At 35.7% G+C, this 25172-nt stretch overlaps 1 protein-coding gene across 1 annotated transcript in view; it reads left to right on the plus strand.

Moving 5' to 3' along the window:
* GBE1 (1,4-alpha-glucan branching enzyme 1) overlaps positions 1-25172 on the plus strand; it is a 269487-nt gene that overhangs the window by 93587 nt on the left and 150728 nt on the right. Inside the window, exons 4-7 of the mRNA XM_023216072.1 lie at positions 14767-14892; positions 15713-15848; positions 18232-18322; positions 21745-21954. Of these exons, the coding sequence (XP_023071840.1) occupies positions 14767-14892; positions 15713-15848; positions 18232-18322; positions 21745-21954 (563 nt within the window). The remainder of the gene's footprint in view (positions 1-14766; positions 14893-15712; positions 15849-18231; positions 18323-21744; positions 21955-25172) is intronic.

Consider the following 25172-nt stretch of genomic DNA (forward strand, 5'->3'; position numbering starts at 1 on the left):
ATCCTAGGTATTGCCAACCTCTGTTTCTTTTTGTATGATAACTGTAATAAACTCTGTTTCTAAAAAATACATTTTAAAATTTGAATTTTGAAACCAAATGCACAGAGAAAATATTTTTTTCCATGCACAGCCCCTTTTTATGATTATTTCTCATGAAAAAGCTGATTCCGAATGTGCACATAATTATGTGTGGGAAGGTACAAATAGAAATTATTAGTGTCATGAACTAATTAGCGGTGACATTGAAATGGGAAAGGTTCCCTTGTCCCCCTCACACGGTGTACGATGGGGGTGTGGCTCACTCCTTCAGTGCCCCGCTGCTCAGACCTCTAGGGGAACTCACAGAGGGGCAGGCTGTGGGGCTCCAACCCTGCGGCAGTGGCTAGGCGTGGATGTTTACAGCTCATGAAGCCCCAGTGGGCGTGTGCTACTATGTGTTTTTAGTTTGCTGTCTATAGGCAGCTTGTGTTAACCAGCTCAGTTAGACCCTCTGCCTTGTCACAAGGACAGAGGGTTTTCTGTATCCCGTGTTCTTGCCTTGGTGTACTGGAAGAATCGGATCACATTTGGACTTGGAGAATGAGTGCAAGGTTTTACTGAGTGGAAGTAGCTCTCGCTGATGGGGGAGCTAGTAGGGAGATGGTTTTCCCCTGGAGTTGGGCCCCTCAGTGGCTCTGGCTGTCCTCAGATTGCCCCGGCCAAACTCCGCCTTGTCCCTCGGTATAAGACCTGTGGGTGTGCTGGTGTCTGTTAGGGTGCTCTGCAGCTGGCATGCCCCCTCCACGTCCTCCTGGGTTCCACCTGCTTATGCTGATGTGGTCCTCTCGACGTCTGGCCACCTGTGTGTCTGCCCGTTGGGGTCCTGGGTTTTTATATGCCCATGATGGTTCGTGGCGGGTCAGGGTGGTATTGGAAAACGTAACATTTGGGCTGGAAGGCAGGAGTGCTCATCCTCACCTAGGTCCGTGGGGTGGAGCCCTAGCCGGGGACCCACCTTTCTCTACCCGGCACTTCCTTTCCCTCGTCTGTATTGTTTAAAGGGACCATACTTTTCCCTTCCCAGCACTCCCTTATCAGCTCCATAGTTATCTTTGAGTTTTCCACTCTTTGTGACTATGTAGATAATGGGATCTTGTTAGATGCAGCATCACTGCATTCTCAGGCATAAACGACTGATCCCTGTATAATCTACCTCGTGTACTTGCTTCTTCCTTCCATTTCTTATACAAGTTCATTAACCGTATTGAAATCTAGCTGCAAGGGAGTGAGAAAAGTGTGATTTTAAGCTTTCCATACTCTCTAATACAAAGAAAGAATGCAGAAAGGCAGTCTGACTGACTAAAGAGCCAGTATCTGCTACAGTTTTAAAATAAAAATTATGTATTGAGAAGAAAAGTATCAAGTTTTAATAATGGCATTTAAAGAAACATTGAACATTGATAACTTTGTTTTCTTTTTTTTTACAAAACTGTTAGTGTTTGGCAAAATGATTGATGTAATGCATAGTATGGAAATTGCGAAATTTAAAAAAAAAAGTTGATGGGTTAGAACAACAGGGTAAGATCAGAAGCTTGAGTAAATTTACCAGGCTCTTTTCTGATGGCATTCCCAAGTATAGTGGAAACTTTCTCATAAGTAAATGATGTGAGTTTAAGGACAATCATAGGGATGCTCAGGAGCACAAATGGATAAATTCTGAGCCAGCATGGAAGCCTTCAGTGATTTAAATGTGATTAACTTAAATTGATGAAGATATTTAAATTTTATTTTTTGAGAATAATAAATTAGTAGGAAGGGCCGGGTGCAGTGGCTCACACGGCTAATCCCAGCACTTTGAGAAGCTGAGGCAGGTAGATCACCTGAGGTGGGGAGTTCGAGATCAGCCTGACCAACATAGAGAAATCCTGTCGCTACAAAAATACAAAAATTAGCCCGGTGTGGTGGGGCATGCCTGTAATCCCAGCTACTCAGGAGGCTGAGGCAGGAGAATCGTGTGAACCCGGGAGGTGGAGGTTGTGGTGAGCTGAGATCGCGCCATTGCACTCCAGCCTGGGCAATAAGTGAAACTTCGTCTAAAAAATAAGTAAATAAAATTAATACAATAAGTAAATTAGTAGGAAGATTAGGCAATGAAGGATTAAATATAATTGTAAATTTTTGTTAAAACCTAAGAAATACATTTAAAATGCAAAGCAGAGATTGAGACAAATTTTATTGCAAAATATTTATGATTTGCAAAAGTATTATTACCAGGGTTTTAGGAAATATATTCCCTGTAACCTGATGTTTTCAAACCTCTATGATAATTTATTATTATTTTTTTAAATACAGATCTGTCATTTTATTACTGGAACAGTGGTACTTGTAGCTACTGTCTTTTACCTTCTCAGGTCTAGCATTTATCTCCTGAAGCCCTAGACTGCAGATCCCAGAATCTGAATCAAGAGCGGCTGGTAGGATGGTGGCAGTGGTTAGAAATCAGGCTCAGGCATCTTTCAGGTCTTCCTCAGGAGTTACTACTGCTTTTCAGGGTTGAAAACTGCTGTCAAAGATACATGTAAAAGCCTCATATTTTCTTACTGAACTAAGGGGGAAATGTTTGTATTCCAGGCATGTCAGAGTATACAAATCAATCTTAACAAGTGTTTAATGCCACAGGTGGTTATGGGATACATTTTAGAAAAGTAATAATAAAAAGCATTCATTTTCTCTATTTTATTTAATGCTTGTACAAATGAATCACGATTATCTAAAAAATTACACTGTCCATAAAGTTCTGTTTCCTGATTGATCCCTTAATGTAAACACTGATTCCATGGATACTTCAAATGTATTAGCAAACTTATTTTTCTTGTATCTATCGCCTGTGAAATATGTTGTATTTTATCAACTTTTTTTCTTTCTTCCTTCAATGTGTGCATAGTATATTTTAAATATGATTATAAAGTCTGGAAAATTGAGCACTTTCTCACATTTTTCTTTAAGAATACTGTTTTTTTTAAGTGTTTCATGCTTTTTTCTTCTAAATTATGTAAGCATCCAATTTTTTTTTCAAGAGAGCTTTTGTTTAGTATGTGATCTTTTATTGCCGTGCCAGAAAAAGGAAGAAAATTACAGTTTGTGACTGTTTAGTTGGGCATTGTTTTTGGTTATCTTTAATAAAAGTATTTGCACCTTGGCCAAGTACGCCTTCAAACAGTAATGAATAAAGGTATGCCCACAGGACATAACCATTTCCTCCTGACGAAGTGCACACTGTACAGTCTCATTCATGATTTAAACATTTACATTTAAGCTGGGTTCTTTTATTGAATACCACAGTTAAGTTCATGTTAAATGTCAAAATTACTGTGTAACTTTCTTCAATTTAAAGTGTGTGGTTTCGTGTGTGTGTGTGTTTTACACTTCAGTATGTTCATCTTTATCCATCCTAATATGTCAGTAGCATTACATTTCCCCACATGACTAGTACTCAAATGGAAAATTATATCTTCTCATGAACATACAATTTTTTTTAAACAGTCAGCCATAGGTCACTGCGTCTCATCTTGTGAATATTCCCCATGCCTCACTCTTTGGTCAGGTGAGTAATTCCCAGGCCTGTGCTTTATTGACTGAATTATATTCACTAGTTTATTCAGTACTTTTCTCTACTTTTCCAGAGAGGTTATCACACTTAGAGATCAAGCTCAAGTTTGCTGCCTTGTGCCTTTGCTTTATCTACACAAGATGGGGCATTTATGTTTACAGATTTAGATATACCTGAACAAGGAAGGATGAAAGTAAAAAGGTTTATTATGTAGAACCCTATTGTTTACCACTGTTTCTTCCCATCATCACTGTTTCCACCTCTAGTGCCTGAGTCCTTTATCTAAAGGTCACTCCAATTCTTGACCATCTTTTATAACCTACTGGAATGCTGTTAAAAAAAAATCAATTGACAAATTATCCAAATGCATATCTAGTGCTGCTGGTAGTCGTTATCTCTTTCCCATTATACGAACTATTCATCACTTTCTTATTTCTTATTTCTTGTTTTTTTTTTTTTTTTTGAGACGGAGTCTTGCTCTGCCACCCAGGCTGGAGTGCAGTGGCCGGATCTCAGCTCACTGCAAGCTCCGCCTCCCGGGTTTATGCCATTCTCCTGCCTCAGCCTCCCAAGTAGCTGGGACTACAGGGGCCCGCCACCTCGCCCGGCTAGTTTTTTGTAGTTTTTAGTAGAGATGGGGTTTCACCGTGTTAGCCAGGATGGTCTCGATCCCCTGACCTCGTGATCCGCCCCTTTCGGCCTCCCAGAGTGCTAGGATTACAGGCTTGAGCCACCGCGCCCGGCCTGACTTTCTTATTTCTTTATGGTTGTATTTACTTTCATCATTGCACATACATATCTATTTCCAGTTCTTTTTCCTCTAATATCATCTATACCTTGCAAAAGACAGATATTTTGTAGAAGAAAGGAGAGAAAAGAATGATAGTGTTCCAACCTGTGAGACCTTAATTTGTAAAGAATATTTAAAGATTCAAGAGGAATTCATCTCATCCTTAACTGTTTATTTAATAGTCATTAACTGTATTCTTGGATGTAATAGTCTTAATGTTTATTAAATACATAATTGTATGTTTTCTTAAAAGATCCTATAATTTTTAGAATTATGTATTCTGTGTGTAATCTTTGGAATTTCTCTAGATTTCTTTTAGGGGTTATTTCTTTTTTTTTCCTCTATGCTGTATATTTTACTTCATTGCAATGGCATTTAGAATGATTGCTTAGGGGCGGGCGCGGTGGCTCATGCCTGTAATCCAGCATTTTGGGAGCCCAAGGCGGGCAGATCACGAGGTCAGCAGTTCGAGACCAACCTGCCAATATGGTGAAACCCCATCTCTACTAAAAACACACACACACATACACACACAAAATTGGCTGGGTGTGGTGACATGCACCTGTAGTCCCAACTACTTGGGAGGCTTCAAGGTTCAGAAGAATCCCTTGAACCTGGGAGGCGGAGGTTGCAGTGAGCTGAGATCACACCACTGCACTCCAGCCTGGGAGACAGAGAGAGACTATCTCAAAAAAAATAAAAAAATAAAATAAAAAAGAATGATTGCTTGGGAATCATATTCTTTTCTTCAAATGATTGAATTTATCACCAGATAGACTTTTATAATTATACTTAATAAAATAGTTTTAAAAGAACTTCAGCTCATCCTACAGTAGTGCTTCCCCTATCCTATCACTTCTGAAAATACTTCGTAGATTTTTTTTTATTGGCTTTATACCAAATTATAACTCTGTTTACTTAATAGAATTCTAGCCTTCACTGCACATGGATGAGTCTCTTTGAAGCACACTTTTTCAGTAATGAAAACTCACTGATTTTTTCCCCTTTTCATAGCTTTTTTCTTTTATTACGATATTGATCTTTCAATATCTTGGATGTTTAAATCCCATATTTTTGTATCATGTGTAATTCATTCGTTTTCTAGTCTAAGACACCTAATCAATCTTTACATGATTACAACATCTCAGCATTGTTCCTTTTCTTTTCACTTAGGAGTGGTTATTCTCACTTGTTCAGGGATATCGTTTTCAATGCCTGGTTCCTAAATCTCGAATAATCCCTTTGGACTTTGTCTTTTTGTAGCGACCTCACTTTGTAAGGTTTTTGTTCAGGTAATGTACCTGAAATGAAGCAAGCACTTTATCAGTCCTTCTTAGTTGTTTCTTTATTTCTTTAAAGATTTGTCTCAGTAGAAAAGCAGAGAAAGAAAAACATATTACAATTGTAATGCTCCTTAACTAGGCTAGAAGATAGGGGAACTAGGATATAAACCTTGGGGGATAATACTCCTTTTTATAGGTGCAGAAGCTTCTGTCTCTCTAAATCGTTCTAAGTCAGGGCCTGCTTTTAGAAGTGACTACTGATCTTTATTTACTTTCACAATATTCTGCAGTTTCTACTTTCCCGTGTGTAAGTATTACAGAAATGAGTTTGTAATATATTTTTAATTCTTTAATTGGTGTTGTCAGGGACAAAGAAGCTATGTGTATTATACCTCAAAAATAGTCTGTTTTTGTTCTGTGCATTGGTGTCTGCTATCCCAAAGTTTCGTATAAATTGATCTGACACTCATTTGTATCACATTACAGATTTCTTTTTCATAGCTAAAATGCTCAGTCTTTTCCTTTAATGAAGTTTTAAAATTATGATTAGGAAGTTTTTATTTTTGTTAGAGAAATCCTTTAACTATCCTATTCAAGCTGTTGCTATGGATTCAGCCTTGGAAAGGTTTCTTGTTTTTTATTGAAGAAAAATAATACATTGTGATGGCATGTTTTAAAATAAGAAATCTAAAACAATGGGAGCTAATGAATTTTATCTATAGGTTATTGCTTTAGAAGTTCAACTAATTTGGATCCTTTTTTAGTTAAGCTACTAGCAAGGATATCTTCTTTTCTCCTGTGCAGTGTCCAGTCTTGCATAACATAAGAGCTCAGGGGCTTAATCTAATCATTTCATCTCTCTCTATCCACCTCTCTCAATTCCTGAACGTTGTAGATGTAAAGAGCCTCACAAGGATGATTTTATATGCATATGTCTTGTATAAGTTTATTTGACTAATTGAAAACTATGAACTAAATTATGAGGCAAAGAAAGAGATTTCTAAAATATATGAAGTTTAGTATCCAGATAAAATCAATGGAAAATTAAAATAATTTCAAGAAAACAGTTACGTTTATTTGGTACCCATAGCAGGCTTAATATATAATGTTATTTATATATAATGTCATTATAAATAATATATAATGTCATTTATAGCCTAAATATTACCCTAATTTATATAATCTTACCAATCAACTATTATGATTTTAGAAAAATTCACCCAGGAATTGGTCCTTTATGTATCAAGGTCTATTATTTATTAGAAAACTACCTTGATAATTTTAGTGATGTCTTTATTTTAATTCTCCATTAATAGAAATATAAACTGAAAGTTCACAATAAACTAGCAGTTACTATGAAGAGTGTTTCCGATTTTCATCTTCCTAATTAGGAAATTCAGAATGCAATTTTTTCAGTAAGTATATTTTTTTGTTCACTGATTATCTGTTTACTTAAATAGTTTCATCTCTGTTTAATGAAGCAAATATGTCAGGGATTGGGTAGAAAAAATATTCCCTTTGCTTTTGCATATGGTAAATTTAGAGCCTTCATTTACATCATGTATGCAGTGATTGTTTTTGTCTAATCTTTGAAAGTACTTACGTTGGAATAAGGTTAGGTATAAAAACTGTGTATTACAAATTTACTTTTTTTTTTTTTTGAGATGGAGTCTCATTCTGTTGCCCAGGCTGGAGTGCAGTGGCATGATCTTAGCTCACTGGAACCTCTGCCTGCCAGGTTCAAGCAATTCTCCTGTTTCAGCCTCCCAAGTAGCTGGAACTACAGGCGCCTGCTACCACGCCTGGCTAATTTTTATGTTTTTAGTAGAGATGGGATTTCTCCATATGGATCAGCTGGTCTTGAACTCCTGACCTCAGCTGATCCACCTGCCTTGACCTCCCAGATTGCTTTGATTACAAGCGTGAGCCACACACCTGGCCACAAATTCACATTTTTTTTTTTTTTTTTTTTTAAAGGCTCTTTTATCAAGTCTGGAACTCAGCAATGTTTAGTTTGAAGGAGTTTGCTTTACCTGGGAATCGTCAAGGGGACTTACCTTGTTTAGTGAAGGTCACTGTAATGTATTAGTACATATTTGTCTACTTTTTGGGAGTAGGAAATGAACACAAGACAAATGTATTATTTAGACTATTCATGAAGATAACTTATATCATTTAACTCTTTCCAATACTGACAAATTTCAACTACATTTAATTATATTTCCATTTTATTCATAGAAAAGTTATTGTTTCCAATTTTTCCCTTATTGGGTGTATTAGTTTCCTAAGGCTACTGCATAAATATGTTGGCTTTAAATAATGTAAATGTATTCTGTCATAACTTTGAAGTCCAGTTGTTAAAAATCAGTATCACCAGGCTGAAATCAAGTTGTTGGCAGGGCCATTGTCCCTCTGGAGGTTCTCGGGAGAATGTGTTCCATGACATTTTCAGCTTCTGGTAGTGGCTGGCATTCCTTTGCCAGTATCCTTGTCACTCCACTCTCTCCCTCTCGGGCCACATTGTCTTCTCCTCTTCTATATGTAAAATCTCCTTCTGTGATTGCTCCCCTGCAGAATCTGGAAATGGAGTAAGAATCTCTCCATTTCCAGATACGTACTTTAATCGCATCTGCGAAGACCGTCTTTTGTCACAGAAGGTAGCATTCACAGATTCATGGCGCAGGACGTGGATATCTTTTGGGAGGCCGTTTTCAGCCTCGCACAATGGCAAAGAGATTCTTTCTCATATAGCCTTCGCAGAAGCTTAATGAATGTTAAATTGGCTCAGCAGAAATAACAAGCGGAACTGTGAATAGAATTTATACAAATAGGTCCTGTTTTAAACAAAACAAAACAAGGATAAGTAGTAAAAGATTAATTCGGTTACAATGAAATTCATGAGCTTTACTTTAAATTATATTAAGTTATTTTAAAGTTTTAGTGATTACAAATTCTATGCATTTAAAAATGTTTATACTATATATTTGTGGTATATATTTTTAATAAAACACACATTTGGCCAGGTGCGGTGGCTCATCCCTGTAATCCCAGGACTTTGGGAGGTCGAGGCGGGTGGATCACCTGAGGTCAGGAGTTCAACACCAGCCTGGCCAACATGGTGAAACCCTGTATCTACTAAAAATTATCTGGCCATGGTGGCGAGTGCCTGTAATTCCAGCTACTCAGGAGGCTGAGGCAGGAGAATTGCTTGAACCCGTGAGGCAGAGGTTGCAGTGAGCCAAGATGGCACCATTGCACTCTGGCCTGGGTGACAAGAGTGAAACTCCATCTCAAAAAAAAAAAAGAAAAAAAAAAACCCACACATTTATTTCTTTGGGATTCAGGTCATTGGTAGAATTGTTAGATTTTCCTCTGGAATATCACTTACTTTTCTACTTAATTACACATTTTTGACTACTTTTTTTCTTTTTTATGTTCCTTCCACCCTCTTCTATAAATTACTTAAAAAGTAATTATAGGCTGGGCGCAATTGCTCGTGCCTGTAATCCCAGTACTTTTGAAGGCTGAAGTGAGCAGATCACCTGAGGTCAGTTGTTCAAGATAAGCCTGGCTAACATGGTGAAATCCTTTCTCTACTAAGAATAACAATTAGCCAAACCTGGTGGCATGTGGCTATAAATGCCAGCTACAGCAAGATAATCACTTGAACCCGGGAGGTGGAGGTTACAGTGAACCGGGATTGTGCCGTTGCAGTCCAGCCTGGGTGGCAGAGCGAGACTTCATCTCAAAAAAAAAAAAAAAAATTAATTATAATATGTATGTATGTATGCCTGTACATTCCTGTTTCTGTCTCTGTCTCTGTCTGTGTGTGTGTGTTTCAGTCTCATTGTAAATACACATATACATATATATGCACACAGTACTGCTCAGGGACTTTGTTAGTACTACTCCTACCACCCTCATGTTTCTTACAGAACTTCCAGAACTCAAGACAACTCAGCTACTAAAGGATTAACAGCTGGGAAATGAGGGGGGCCTGTACTCTGTGGTCATCATCTCATCTGATTGGTGGAAACATATACATGTTGTTAAAATATGTTGGGTTTATGTGTACATATATCAAAACATTGTTTTACACCTTGAATATATACGATTTTTGTTAATTATAACTCAATAAAGCTGAAATTTTAAAAGTCAAATAAAAAAGAAGTGGAAGTAGTATTTTTCTATAAATTAGAAATCACTTGTTTGATAATTCACTTTGACCTGTAGCCTATCAGATAGTTATCTTGATTAATATATATATTTTTTTCTCTCTGCTTTAAGCAAAAATTTTTTAAAGAAAAGCTTCTCCTCACAACATTAGGAGATGTTTGTAGTATAATTGGGGCAATTTGAATTATGTGATTCAGTAACTGTGCCTTTTCTGTTAGCCTGCTACACTTTCCTTCATGAAACCTAAAGCTACATTCATTACCATCTTTCAGAGTATGCTAACACTTACTTCTAACCAGCTGAACACATCTGATGTTTTTATATAAAATTGTTGGCCACCTAAGGAACATATTATCTCAGTAATTTTCTAGTACATGGAAAATTTGTTTTTTGCAAGAAGCATTTTAAAATATATTCCAAGCATGAATGAATACATACATACACACACACACACACACACTTTTTTGTCTTCATCATTCACTGTTTTTTATATTGTGTATTTGAGTTTTTAATGACATGTTCTAAATAAAATTTGACTTTAAACCATTCACTAAGTTAATTTGACTTTTGCAGTTAGAAGTTTCTTTTATTAAATTACTTTTGTAATCCAATAATGTCTTTTGATGATCACCTCCTATAAGTCAAATAAATAATTTGGCTCATTAAAAAAGATTATTATGGTATTATTTGGTATTATTATGGTATTATTTTCATTATTATATTTCTTTCAAGTAATTTGATATATTTTGTTAGGTTGTATTTCTTAATGTGTTAATACACTTAAGGTACACAAGAGGTACACCCTAAGGAGGCGCACACTCTGCAGATGTATGTGTGATTACATGATTCAGATATCTGTAATCCTTACTAAGCCGCTGATATTTTTGGAATCTAGAATCTATACCAGTAAATGAAGTGATAATATCAAAACATATAGCTAGCAAATAAAAACTACTCACAATCCCCTTACCCATATTTAACCTTATTGATATTTTTATATCTTTTAAAATACTTTAGACTGTGAGCTTTTGTGCATTTACATTAGAAAGATACAATATATTCTTCCATATATCTTACAAGATTTCTTCTGCAATCTTTAATATGCTTAAATAGTATATATTTTTTTAACAACTATGCATTATTCAGTCACTCTGTCTTTGCTAATGGAAGTAGCACTAAGACTAATAGACAAGGACATAGTTTTTTTGGGCACATCTCTGATTGTTTCCATGGGACAAGCTTTTATAATTAGTATTGCTGATTCATTGAAGTTATTTTTTTCTTTTAACTTTATTTATTTATTTATTTATTTATAGACAGGCTCTTTCTCTGTTATCCAGGCTGGAATGCAGTGCCATGATCATAGTTCACTGTACCCTTGAACTCTTTGGCTCAAGCGATCCTCTCACCTCACCCTCCTAATTAACGAGGACTGTATGCATGCATCATCATGCCAGTTTAATTTAAATTAATTTTATTTTATTTTATTTTTCATTAATATTTTGTAGAGACCAGGTCTCCTTATGTTGCCCAGGCTGGTCTCAAATTCCTGACCTCAAGTGATCCTCCCATCTTAGCCTCCCAAAGTTCTGGGATTGTAGGTGTAAGCCACTGTAACTGACCTGGAATTAATTTTTCTGAGTTTTTGATGCAGATTGTCAAATTGCTGTTCAGAAATTTTATACTGCTTTATGCCCACACTAGCGGTGTATCAGACCTCCCATTTGACAGTATCAAGTGAACTCTTTTAAACATTAGCTACTAGACTTGTTGAAAGATCAATCAAGCCAACTCTTTCTTTCAATTTGCTCCATAGCATGCTGACATTTTGAGGTTGTGAGTTAAATGACTTAAAGTTTTCTCTAAAAATTTTTCCGACTGGAATTCGAATTCATTGGAGCGTAACACAGATGCAGGATGTATCCTCCCCCTCACCTAAAGAGTTTTGTGAGCAAAGTTTAGTGTATAAAGGGTGTAATCTTTACTCTCTGCATTGTCTCACAAATTAAATTTACTTATTATGATACTCTTGTTTAGTTACGGAGATTACAACAATTTCAGAACAGAAAGTGAAAAGCAAGGTGAGATGGCTACTATAGACAGGTGTACTAGTAAGGAAAACCTAAGTTACTGTAAAAAAAAAAAAATGCTTGCAAAATTCAGAGGCCTAAAGAGTAGAGATATTTATTATGTAACAATCACAGGTCAGTGTTCCGGATCTGGTAGAAAGTTTTGCTCTACTTAACATTTGGGTGCAATTCCATTCATAAGAGAGAAGGAGAAAATGGGAAAATTAAAATGCTCCCCTCCAACAAGCAACCCTAGCAGAAATGACTCTTAGAGTAGGAGAAGACAGAACTTTTGGAAACAAAATATTGAAGTTATTCACTGAATGAGCAAATACTCCTTTGTCAGGTCAGTGATTTGATTTTACCCTGCCTACAAAATTAGAAGTTAACCTGTTATCATACCATCGATTCTGGCCCAGGACTCCTAGAACAGAAATAAATTATTTTATTACTCATGGCACAGTAGACATCATATTTTCATTGGCTCCCCTTGTCCTCCAAACCCCTTAGGGGTGACACTATATGACCCAGATGACTGCTGCTCACACACTGGCTAGATAATATTGTGCTGCTCACAACATAGCTAGATAATATTGAGCCTGGAGAATCCCTTCTTTTGTAGCAGCTCTGTGCCTTCAGGGGTGTCATTATGTTATCCTCGAAGATTGCTCACTAGAAAGACAGCCCTAAGAAATGGCTGCCATTAACAATGGTCAGGGCCTTGCCATCTTGGTGTACCCAGCAAAAGATGTAAGAGCTTCCGAGAACCATGCAGGGACTGTTCCTTTCAACATTCAACACCCATCCTTCAGTAGCCTCTGGAGACATTTCTGTGTACAGTAAGATGAAGGAATTAGTGTTCCAAAGGATGTGGGAGTTAAATTCAGCTTGAAGTAAAAATTTTCATGTCTTAAAATTGCAAGTATTTTCTCTGCCTAGAGACACCTTCAGAAACGATTATTAGTTTATGATCTGCCTTTTACAAGCCATTTACAAAACAGAGAAAGCATAGATGGATAGATTAGCCAAAGTGGTAGTCACTGAAAACTGATTTATAGTATGTTGTTTCCTCATACATTGTTCTAGGTTGATGAGTGAGCAGAAGGCCCTTTCTCAAACATATTACTGTAGTACATTATACTACAGATTCATGTAGGTTAAGGGACTTTTTTTTTTTTTTAGGTTAAAATAATCTAGAAGTAGGTTGGTCTTATTGCTTCATGTTTTGTGATAATCGCTTGAATAATAGCAACGCTTGGTGATGATTAGCTTTAATAGGTGGGAGGCCTAATGGAGGAGAAATAATTGTATTCATGTAAGTTAGATATTCCTTTCACCACTTACCGAGCCTCTCCATTGTAAATCATAATTTATTATTTTTTGGCATCTGAAGGAAGTGCTGTGGAAGCCTGTTCAGAGAAGAGAAGTGAATATTAGAAGCTCTGTGTTGAGCTTTTGGCTCTGCCACTTGGTTATTTTGGGACTTCTGGCAGCTTACATAATCTCACTTAATATTTGGGTCGCAAGGATTTTCTGGAATCAAGTGAGATAAGAATGTAAAAGTCTTTACAAACTATAAAGCATTATACAAATATTTAGTTACTAAGAATTGTGAGTACTTAAGCTTTTGTCTATTAGAGGAGACTGAAGAATACATTCTCCTCAATGATGAGGGTATAATATAGCTTTTAATCTGGATTTTAAAAATTATATTCTACCTCCTTTTAGAAAGTTTAGTAAAAAAGACAACTTCGTATAAAAGCTACAATTTCAGCCTGGTGCATTGGCTCATGCCTGTGATCTCAGCATTTTGGGAGGCTGAGACAGGAGGATCGCTTGAGCCCAGGAGTTCAAGACCAGCCTGGACAACACAGAGAAACCCCATTTCTACAAAAAATATCCCAGGCCCCGCAAAATTAGCTGAGCATGGTGGCACCTGCCTGTAGTCCCAGCTCCTCGATAGGCTGACGTGGGAGGATCACCTGAGCCTGTGAGGTCGAGGCTGCAGTGAGCTGTGATCACACCACTGTACTCCACCTGGGTGACAAGAGTGAGACCCTGTCTCAAAAATAAATAAATAAATAATAAATAAATAAAAATAAAAAGCTACCATTTCAATCATTTGGAAGTTCCATTTATATGGCTGGATAAATTCAAAATCATTTATTTCGTTCTAAGTCTTAATAGTAGATTCAGTAAAAAAATAAATTTTATTGTTATTTTTTATTATCAAAAACAGTAGTGGTATTGTTGGCAAATATGTGAACGGATGATTAAAGGAGCTAATGCTTGGTTTTGTATGGTAAAGAATACAGCAAATAGGAAGTAAAAGAAGTTGAGAAGGCGTGGAAAATATTTGTATGTGTCTTTGTGTGCACTTTGTAAGTGTTAATCAAACCTGTTCTTCTTCTTAAGCTTCCTGAACATGTTTTCATTAGTTGCTATAGAAAGGAAACAAAATAGATGGTTATATAACTCACTAATTCCTTTTTTTAATGGAGTAGGATGATTTTCTCTCATTGATTGATTTTTTGACAGAAGCTTCCAAATAATATTCTTGTCTTTTTAGTATCTACTGTTTGTTTAAGCAAGCACTCTCATGGCTAGTTTGCAGTGGTGGAAATTGCCAGAAAGCCATAAAACGTTCACGCTGGAAGTTACTTTAAGGGTGATATAGTAACAGCAGATGAGAAAACCAACATTGATAGAATTATGTTCCTGAAGGTCACACATCTGTATGGTCGTCTAGATTCTGAAGATCATTCATCCTCTCCTACTTGTAGCAGTGCTCCTAAACCATTATGTATTATCAGAGTTCTGGGCATATTTTAAAGCAATAACATCTCATTCTCATTTTAGGTAGTTATTACTAGTAAAAGCGGAGAGACCTTGTATCGTATTTCACCGTGGGCGAAGTATGTGGTTCGTGAAGGTGCTAATGTGAATTATGATTGGCTACACTGGGATCCAGAACACTCATATGAAGTGAGAACAACAATCTTTAAATAAATTATTATTCTAATACTTCTAGGAAAGTTAATTTTTACTTTTATAACTTTTATAGTAATATTCAATGCTTCTCCTCACTGACAGTTGAGTATTTCACATCATAGTATTCCTCTTACACTGTTCGTGTATCAGTCTGTCTTCTGCAGCCAATAACATATAGAAGCTAGCTTTATGTAGTCTGTTTTTGAGGTTAAGAAAAACAATACTAAATTGCTTTATACTAATCTGTAAGGGATACTGTGTTTTTTGTTTTTTTTTTTTAACTACAATTTCTGATTTATCAGAGACTCTTTAGTGCAATATTTCTCAGTGTCATGGGTTTGAATTAGGATAAATGTCCTTAGAAACATGGAATAGGGAAGACCATCTCATGAACGTATTAACTAGGGTAATTTTTACCGCCATATTATTGACAAGTGTTCTGTGTATGTTTGAACTCACTTTCTGTCCTTTAAATCATTGGAGTTTGTTGATATATACTTTGCATTAGATAATTACGTCTGTATTTCATGGATCTTACATTTTCTCTGAGGCCTAAGCTCAAAAAAAAAAAAACATCTTTACTCAATGATAAGACATAAGTTATTACATGATTTATCTTTTAAAATAGGTCCACTAACAGGACTGTAAGGACTTTTTCCTAAAATAAAATTTAGTGAGTGTAGCCGGTGCCTTTTATATGTGAGAATAGTTCCAAGTGTTTAAGTATATTCACCACTTTTTAAAAATATACTTAATCAGGTAGTGTCATACCTGAATTCCTGGTTTAATTCTGTATGTAATTTATATTCTGTAGTTTAAGCATTCCAGACCAAAGAAGCCACGAAGTCTAAGAATTTATGAATCTCATGTGGGAATTTCTTCCCATGAAGGAAAAGTAGCTTCTTATAAACATTTTACGTGCAATGTCCTACCAAGAATCAAAGACCTTGGTAAGTAATAACTGTGATTTTTATTCAGATAAAATTTTAATGAGTCTGTTCTCTTATTAGAAAAGCTAATTACAAGTGTCTCTTTTTTGTGTTAGGAGATTAAATATGTAATAGAAATACATTTTATTTTAGGCTTCTCAAATTGCCCTGTAATAGTGATAGCATAGAAAAGAGAAATGGAATAAGATAGAGCATAAGAATTAAAGATATTATTCCAATTTTAATTTTAAGTAATGTGAACGGATGACTTCCAAAATTATAGATAAATATGTAAGCATAATTACTTTTTCACTGGAGGAAAAGTTTATCAATTTAAGTGATCATTGATTATAGCCTGTTCATTTTAGTCTGTTAAGGAAAAAAATCTTGTATTTGTAATGTGCCTGGAACTCATTTTGTATCAGAGTTATTTTATATAGCCCCTGCCTGGCTGACTTATTTAACAAACATTTATAGAATAGCTATGTGAGACACATTTTGCTAGATATTCGTATATTGAACTGTACTGGCACAGATCCTGTCTTCATAACAAGCAGGAGAATGAATAATATATTGCTGAATTATTGATTCAGTGTGTTTTAAATCTGTTGTTTTTATAGGTAATGCTATTTAAAATAATTTGACAGTGTAGTTAACACCTGCTTCAATGGCTAGGCAGGAAGATAAAGCACATTTAATTATACTACTTCTGCTAGGGAGTCCAAACTTTGGCTAGAAGAAAGGTTTGTAAGCCATGGTTAAAGTTTTCAGTTATGTATGGATTATCTGTGATGGTAAAGTCAGGTTCCAGAAACCAAAATTAATTAAATATATAGAATATTTAGTATTAATTATAATTAATAGATATTATGCTAAATTATTATATTTGAGATATTCTTTCGTATTATGGAGTAATAAATTGCTTATGACCCAGTTCTTGCAGAATGTTCAACAGCACAAGGATTCTCTTACTCATCTTTGTGTCTGAATTCCCTAGCCTAGTACCTGGAATAAAAGTGAATACAGGAATGATTAATGCCATTAAAATTAAGAATAAAACTATAAATTTGTGCTTGATACAAGATACCAACCCAGAAAAATGAAACTAATCTGATACCTTTGTTTATGAGTTTATTTACGAGTATAGTTGCGTATTTAAATGAACTGCCATTAAAAATGAACTTATATAAACCTTAAAAAAATTATAAAGCTTGTATGAATTGGACTTTGAGAGCAGAATAAGAATATTTTCTATGTATGTTACAGAACTGTAACTTCCAAAGTAATGAAATCATATTTGATCATTTTACCAAATTATACTTCAAGAAGAAAAACCTATTTTTCTTAGCTTTTTTAAGACTAATACTTTTTCCCCTGATTACTTGCTTATATTAAAAAATATTAGAATTTTTTTAATGTTATGTATTTTTAAAACACAATATCTACTTTTTTGAGTCACTTTATTTACTGTTAGAGCAAAACATATCCAGATGGAGAAAGTAAGGTGATGTGTGTTTGTGCACATACATGCATATTTGCACTTGGAAATAATTTTATAGGTGCAAATTATATAGTGGAAAGTAGAAGCATTAATGCTAATTGCATAAAAGCTACCTTGTGGGTGGCTCATGCCTGTAATCCCAGCACTTTGGGAGGTCGAGGTGGTGCGTCACCTGAGGTCAGGAGTTCGAGACCAGCCTGGCCAGCATGGTGAAACCCCATCTCTACTAAAAACACAAAAAAATTAGCCAGGCATGGTGGCATGCACCTGTAGTCCCAGCCACTTGGGAGGATGAGGCAGGAGAATTGCCTGGCAGGAGAACTTGGCAGGCGGAAGTTTCAGTGAGCCAAGATCATGCCAGTACACTGCAGCCTGGGCGACAAAGCGAGACTCCATCTCAAAAAAAAAAAAAGAAAAAAAGAAAAAGAAAAACAAAGCTACCTCTGAAAAATGTGGGTTTGGTGCTATTTCTTATGCTATATGGTAAAAAGGACTGAAATATATAGAAATAAATAGAGTCAAAATAAGAAAGTATATGTCATGCAATTGGTTTTTTTTATTTAGGTTTCATAATCTTCATTATGAATATTACAGTGTAACTGATGTTTAGCATGTAGAGATTGCCATCTTTAATATGCTAAAACCAAATTAAGCAAGTTTGCATATTATTTATTGCTTGTTAAAATGAAGGTATATCAAATAGCTAGTCAGAATGCAGCTCTAAGAGACTATCCAATGTTGTTAGAAGGTCAAACAAAAAATGTTAAAGTAGTAGAACTTTTCAAGACGATCAAAGCTTCTAGATTGTAAATTTTAATGTATTTGGAATGAGGATGCTTTTTTCCCCATTACTTTTTTTTTAAATGTGGCTTTTAATTTATATTTGACCATTGCCTTACATAGGATACAACTGCATTCAGTTGATGGCAATCATGGAGCATGCTTACTATGCCAGCTTTGGTTACCAAATCACGAGCTTCTTTGCAGCTTCAAGGTAAAATCAAAGACTCATTATGTTCATTTTTATTTTGAGCAAATAATTTAAATAAACAAAATGAAATTTTACATTTTATATAACGTTCTGTAACATTTTAGGGTTAACAGAGTTAATAGAAACTGAACGTTTTCTTTTACTAAGGCCGTACACTCTCTTCCCGTCCAGCCTTAGAAATTGTCCTTGATTTTATGTTGCTGTTCGTGGGACGATTTGTGGTATAGAATGTCCAGTTACCTGCTGAAATTGTCACATATTTGGAGGCTCAAGGTTTAGTCAGAAAATCTTGTCCTGTGAAAGCCATTCTTGTGAGAGAGCACGTCGTTTTCCGGAAAGAGACTGACTCATCTAGGAAGGTCACTGAAGAGGCCCTTGGTAGGACAATGACTACTCACAGAAGGACTGCCTCCCTCCAGGCGGAAGTGGATGGAATATCGTTCTCTGGACAGGGAAGACACCACGGGCTTCTGTGCAGTTAGCGAGGTGCTGACCTAAATGACCACAGACTGAAGAAGTCCAACACTCTCAGTGTTGTGGAGTTTATGACATATGGCATATAGACATTGCTCCCATCATCATTCATACAGATTATGATTTTTTAACTGTAATAAAAGCTAACATGAAAATGACAGGGAGCTAGAATCAGAAGTCTGATCAGTTTAGAATAGATCAGAACAAATCCTGCAAGTGAGATCTAAAACACAGCTAAGAGTTAACTGGGGAGAGGGGTGAAGTGGCCGTAAATAGGTGACATTGCAGGCATAGAAAAAAGATACTGGTTCATTTACCTGTTTCTCTTTGTATTAGTTCTCCCTGAATAAGTTATCTATAATACTGTCTCCAAATCCTCCACTCCAGTTCTTTCTTGAGCCCCCTCCGGGTATGCTGTCTGCCTCTTCACTGCAGTTGCTTTTGTCAAGGGTATTAGTGACCTTCACATTGTTGAGGACAATGGGCAATTCTTAACTTACTTCAACTGTCAGCACCTCTTGGCACAGCTGGTTACTCTCACCTTCTTGAAACCTTTTTCTTTCCCTGGCTTCCAGAATAGCTTAACCTCCTGTTGTTGCTTTTCCCACCTCACTTCTTGCTTACTGTTAATTCCCTTTGCTCCTTCCTCTTTATCTTTATGACCATTAAATATTGGACCATTAAATAATGGAACTCAGTACTCAGTTCCATTCTCTTCTTCATCTGCATGAAATACGTGGGAGGATCTCATCAAGTCTCATCCAGTTTTGTAGCTTAAATATATGCTATATGTTAACTCCCAAACTTAGGTCTCTCTGACCTATCTTATGAACTTCAGAAAGTATATATTTGATGTTGGGGTATCTAATACTTATATCAAACTTCATGTGTCCAAAATTAAATTTCTGATCTTAACTTCAAACTTCCTCCCCCTGCCATCTTCTCTACTGCAGTAAATGACATTTTCATCTTCTAGTTGTTCAAGCCCAAAATCTTGGCATTATACTTGACTTGTCCCTTTCTGTTCCTCCCTACACGCTAGCTATTATAAAATCTAGCCATCTGTAACTTCAAAATAGATACCAAATCTGGCTGCTTCAACTGCCCCCACTACCACCACCCATGTCCAACTTGTGGTTATCTTTTACCTGGATTGTTTCAATAGCTCTTTGACTGGTCACTCTGTTTTCTCATGCTCTTTTTCCCCTTCTCTTACCTTTGGTCTACCAATTATGGTCCATTTTTCTGCCTGGTGGCCAGAGTAATCATTTAAAAATTAGAGTCAGATCATGTCGCTGTCTTGCTCAGAACCCCTAATAAATCCCTGTCTCATTCAGAATAAAAGCAAAAGACTTTACACTGGTCCCCAAGGCCTCATTTGATGTGCTTCTTGGCTGACTCTTAGAGCTCACCTCTTTTCTTTCTTGATCATTCCAGTTACAGTAACCTATTTGCTTTTTTTCAAATGGTCTTAGCTCATCCCTACCCCAGTGCCCTGCACCTGCTGTTCCTTTCTGTCTGAATGCTCTTAACCTTAGATGTTCTTATGCCTTGCTTCTTACTTTTTTTCTTGCTCAAATATTGCCTTTTCCATGAACTTTAACTTATGACCCTCTTTAAAATAGCAAACCTTCCCTTCCCACCAGTGGCTTTTCTTTGTTTTCTTTAGGACACTTCTTATTATCTGACATTCTACGTATTTTGCTTGTTTGTTGTCTCCCAGTGGGAATGTAAATTCCATATGGTCAGTAGTGTTTGTTTTTTTCACTAGTGTATCTCCAGAACATAGAAAATGTCATGGCACATGGTAGATAACTTTAGTAAGTATTTGGCAAACAAATAAAGGAATGAATGAAGGAATGAGTGAATGGCGGAATGAAAAAACTTTAAGGCTGTTTATTATTGAACATGTTGTTCAATGAGTATGAAAATGGATAGGTGGCTGGAATAAAAAGAGGGTGTGGGAGAGTGTCATAAGATAATTAACATTATTGGAAAGAGCCAGTAGATGGTGCAGTAGGCCATGATCACGACAATGGTCTTTACTCTGGGATCAATGGGATCACAAGTATGATTTTTAAGTAGGTGACATGATCTTATTTGTAGTTTAAAAAGATAGCTCTTGCTGCTCAGTGGAGTTGGCTGTCAGGAGACTTGCTATATACTTAGCACCGTACCATATCATAAGGAGCCTGATAGTAACAGCTGCTGCCCTCAAGGAGTATATAGTCTAGTGAGGAAGAGAGACAGTAAACAATTGAAGGCAAGGGTGACTATTTAAAGGGCAAAGTTAATGCCATGGATGACTATAACGTCAAAATTTTACACAAGTTAAGAAAGGCCTTCTTCTGTGAGTAATTTTTGTTACCTATTTCATTCAGACTGTGGGGCTACCTTTAACACAAACACACCTGCTTGTGAGCTACCCATCTTATTTACGTGGTGACAAACGTGGCACATTGTCTTGGCCCACTGGTAACTGTGGGCATTCTGTTTTTGGAATAAGTGCAGGAGGGATATCCTCAATCAAGGCACCGTGGATATTCAAAGAAATTCTTGAAGAGCCCCTCAATCTCAGATGTACACACTGAAAGGCATGGGCGAACATGAGAGCAGGAGTGACTTACTTGTAGGTGGAAATCAGAAGCTCTGAGAATAGAGAGGAAGAGTTTTATTATTTACATCCTCAAAATGTGAATTTTGCTTGGGGTATAAATCTACATTTAATAGCCCAATTTAATAATTTGATTTAAATTGTTTTCTAACTTAATGGTTTTAAATTTGCTTAATACCAAACATGAAGCAAATCTGAGTTGTATCCAAGTATCATATCACATGCTGCTTGGATATTTAAAGTATCTAGTACTGTGATGGTGAAGCAGTTGATGCACGATTGACCATGTCCTCTAAATGTGATGTAATCTTGTTTTTGCTGTGTTCTTTATTGTTAGCCGTTATGGAACACCTGAAGAGCTGAAAGAACTGGTAGACACAGCTCATTCCATGGGTATCATAGTCCTCTTAGATGTGGTACACAGCCATGCTTCAAAAAATTCAGCAGATGGATTGAATATGTTTGATGGGACAGATTCCTGTTATTTTCATTCTGGACCTAGAGGGACTCATGATCTTTGGGATAGCAGATTGTTTGCCTACTCCAGGTAGGTACATACAATATAGTAATGTTTTCTATTGTTGCTGTTTAAGATTAACTTTTAAGAATTTCACTAAATTCATTGTGTGTGTACTCTCTCACTGGTACTTAATGTTCTTAATTGGATTTATTTTTATTGTACAGGGGATTTTACCTTGTTTTGTATAGCACATGTATTTGTGGTATATTGCATTAAATTTCAATTTTACATATCTTATGCCATGTAAAATATATTGGTTATATGGTCACTTAAAAATTTTGCTGTGAATCATTTTTTTTAATATCTAAAAGGCAACTTTATCAAGCCAGTCTCCTTTTACTAGAGAAATACATTGTTTTAAGTAGGCTATTTAAAAAAATCATACTTCATTGCTTCATATCTTAAAATTACATGCTTTTGATTACAGCTAAATAAATTTATAACTATAAAACAACAGTTACTAGTATATAATATGTTTCATGTATGGTGCCAAGTGTTTTAAATATACTAGCTACCTATTTTATCTTGTTTAATCTACACAGCAACTCTACTTACATGTAGTAAACACTATTGTTATAGCCATCTTATAGATAAATAAACTAAGGCTTAGTGTTGAAACCATTTGTTAAGATCAAACAGATCTCTGACCTCTTTTAACATCTAAGGAGAAGGGTGTTTTAGGTGATTAAATAGTTTATGGCAAAAATTAAAAAGAAAAATTAAAAAACCATGAACTTGTGTTTATTATTTATAGTAAGTGAAAAAATGAAAATGTCAAGCGTATTAAAAAGTAGCAAAGTATCAAGTAATGTATAATATATATTTCTATAATACATATACATATTTTATAATACATATATAAAATATGTATATGTATTATGTACATACTATATATAATTATATATGTATATGTATTTTTGAAAAAAATGAATTTTCTTTCCAGTGTTGCATCATACATAAACATAAATATACCTGGAAAAGAGGCTATATAGAAAAATGTCTCAGCAAATAATTTTATAAAATGAAGAAGTCTCATTTTTCAACCTAAATTAGATGACTTGTATATGAAGGAAATTCATACATTGTTTCTGGATATCATGCATTATTTTATATTTCATAGCCATTCAGGAAACACGCATGCCAGATAAGGCAGTGTAATAGGTGAGATAAGAAACAAGATGGGAGCAGGGTTCCTGGCCTAGCCTCACTGTGGTACAAACTGATTAATCATTCTTATTCTCAGGCTTTTTATTATAGAAGGAGGCAGAGTTTGGGGGCTAATATAATTTTGCTCATGAAGGTATTTTGCATTCATGTCACCTTTTGAACATTAATTTTTATGCCACAGATTTATAGCAAATAAAAAAGACTAAATCTTCATTAATTCTGTGATATATTAGGTTGGTGCAAAAGTAATTGTGTTTTTCGTCCTTACTTTTATTGGCAAAAAACTGCAATTACATAGCTCTACTAATTACATCATTGAGTAAATCTTATAGAATTAGAAATTCAATTAATTGAACTCTCTGGTTTATATTTGGATGAATGAGGGTTGACTCTTTTGTAGAATTGTGCCTTATGAAAGAAATATGTTTATTAAGTAGTTAGATTTTTATGTTTTAAAATAATTATTCTGTAGAACTATACCTTAAAAAATACATTAAGTGGATGGATTTTTATATTATACAACATTTTTATTTTATGAATGTGTTTATCCTAGTGTACCTTGCTGTACCAAAGTGCATTTAAACTTAGCCAATTTTCTAAACAAAAGGGATCGTACATCATTGTTTTCTGAAACATTTCTATTACAGAAATTGAGACAAACTCAACATTGTTATTTAATATTTGTCTTCTTTTTTTATTGAATTAGCTATTAATCTTTCTCATGTGCATGCTGTTGGTAAATAAAGCATCATATGGTTTATTTTATTTGTTTTTTCTTTTTTTTTCTGCTGTCATATAGGCTTAGTCCTCTGTAAATATAGTTTTATTAAATTGCATTTGTATTATCCTACATGCCATTCTATTTGACCAATATTGAACTTTTCCCATTTTATAGAATTAGTATTTTCTATATAGATTTATACTATTAATGTATTAGGGTTCTCTAGTGGGAGATAACTAATAGGATATATATATATATATGTATATATATATGAAGCTATATATATATGAAGCTATATATATATATAATATGAAGCTATATATATATCAAGGGGAGTTTATGATGAGAACTGACTCATACAATCACAAGGTAAAGTCCCGCAGCAGGCCATTTGCAAGCTGAAGAGCCAGGAAGCTAGTCCAATAGTACAGCCTTTAGTCTGTGGTGAAAGTCCCAAGAGTCCAAAAGCTGAGGAACTTGGAATTTGATATTCGAGGACAGGAAGCATCCAGTACAGGAGAAAGATGGAGACTGGAAGACTAAGCTAGTCTAGTTTTTCCACGTTCCTCTGCCTGCTTTTATTCTGGCTGTGCTGGCAGCTGATTAGATGGTGCCCACCCAGATTGAGGGTGGGTCTGCTTTTCCCAGTCACTGACTCAAATGTTAATCTCCTTTGGCAGCACCCTGACGGACACATCCAGAAACAATACCTTGCATCCTTCAATCCGGTCAAGTTGACAGTCAGTATAAACCATCACAATTAGTTATGACATTATTAAACAATATGGATAAAATCCTCCAAAGCCAGTGTATATAAATTCATTTAAACAAACACGTCTTAGCATTCATGATCAAAGTCCTACTTTGCTCTTTTGGTTATTTATTGCTGCTTAATAAACAAGCCAAATATTTAGTGACTTAACAGCAATATTTGTTTTGTTCCCAAACTCACAATTTGGTTATACCTCAGTGTGGGCTGCTCTTCTTTTCTTCACCTTGTGTCAGCTGGGGTGGCTCACGTAGGGGGCAGAGCATCTGCTTTCAGGATGGTTCACTCACATGGCCTACAGTTGGTGCTGTCAGCTAGGAGCTCAGCCTTGGTTGTGAGATTGAGGACCCCAGCTCCTCTCCTCCTAGCCCACTCCACAGGCAACGTGGGCTTTCTCACAAGAGTGACAGTCCCAAAAGACAGGATGTACAAGCTGCCATTTTATATGGTCTGGGTTTAGAACGTGGCAGAGTGCCATTTCTGCTGAAAGCTACTGGTCAATCACAGTTTTAAGAAAACTTGAAAACTTGTTAGTTTATCTAATAAAACTTGTTAGATATGAACATTTTTGCACATAGCCTTAAAATT

The sequence above is a fragment of the Piliocolobus tephrosceles genome, chromosome 2, assembly GCF_002776525.5.
Source record: "Piliocolobus tephrosceles isolate RC106 chromosome 2, ASM277652v3, whole genome shotgun sequence".
Classification (NCBI taxonomy): Eukaryota; Metazoa; Chordata; class Mammalia; order Primates; family Cercopithecidae; genus Piliocolobus; species Piliocolobus tephrosceles.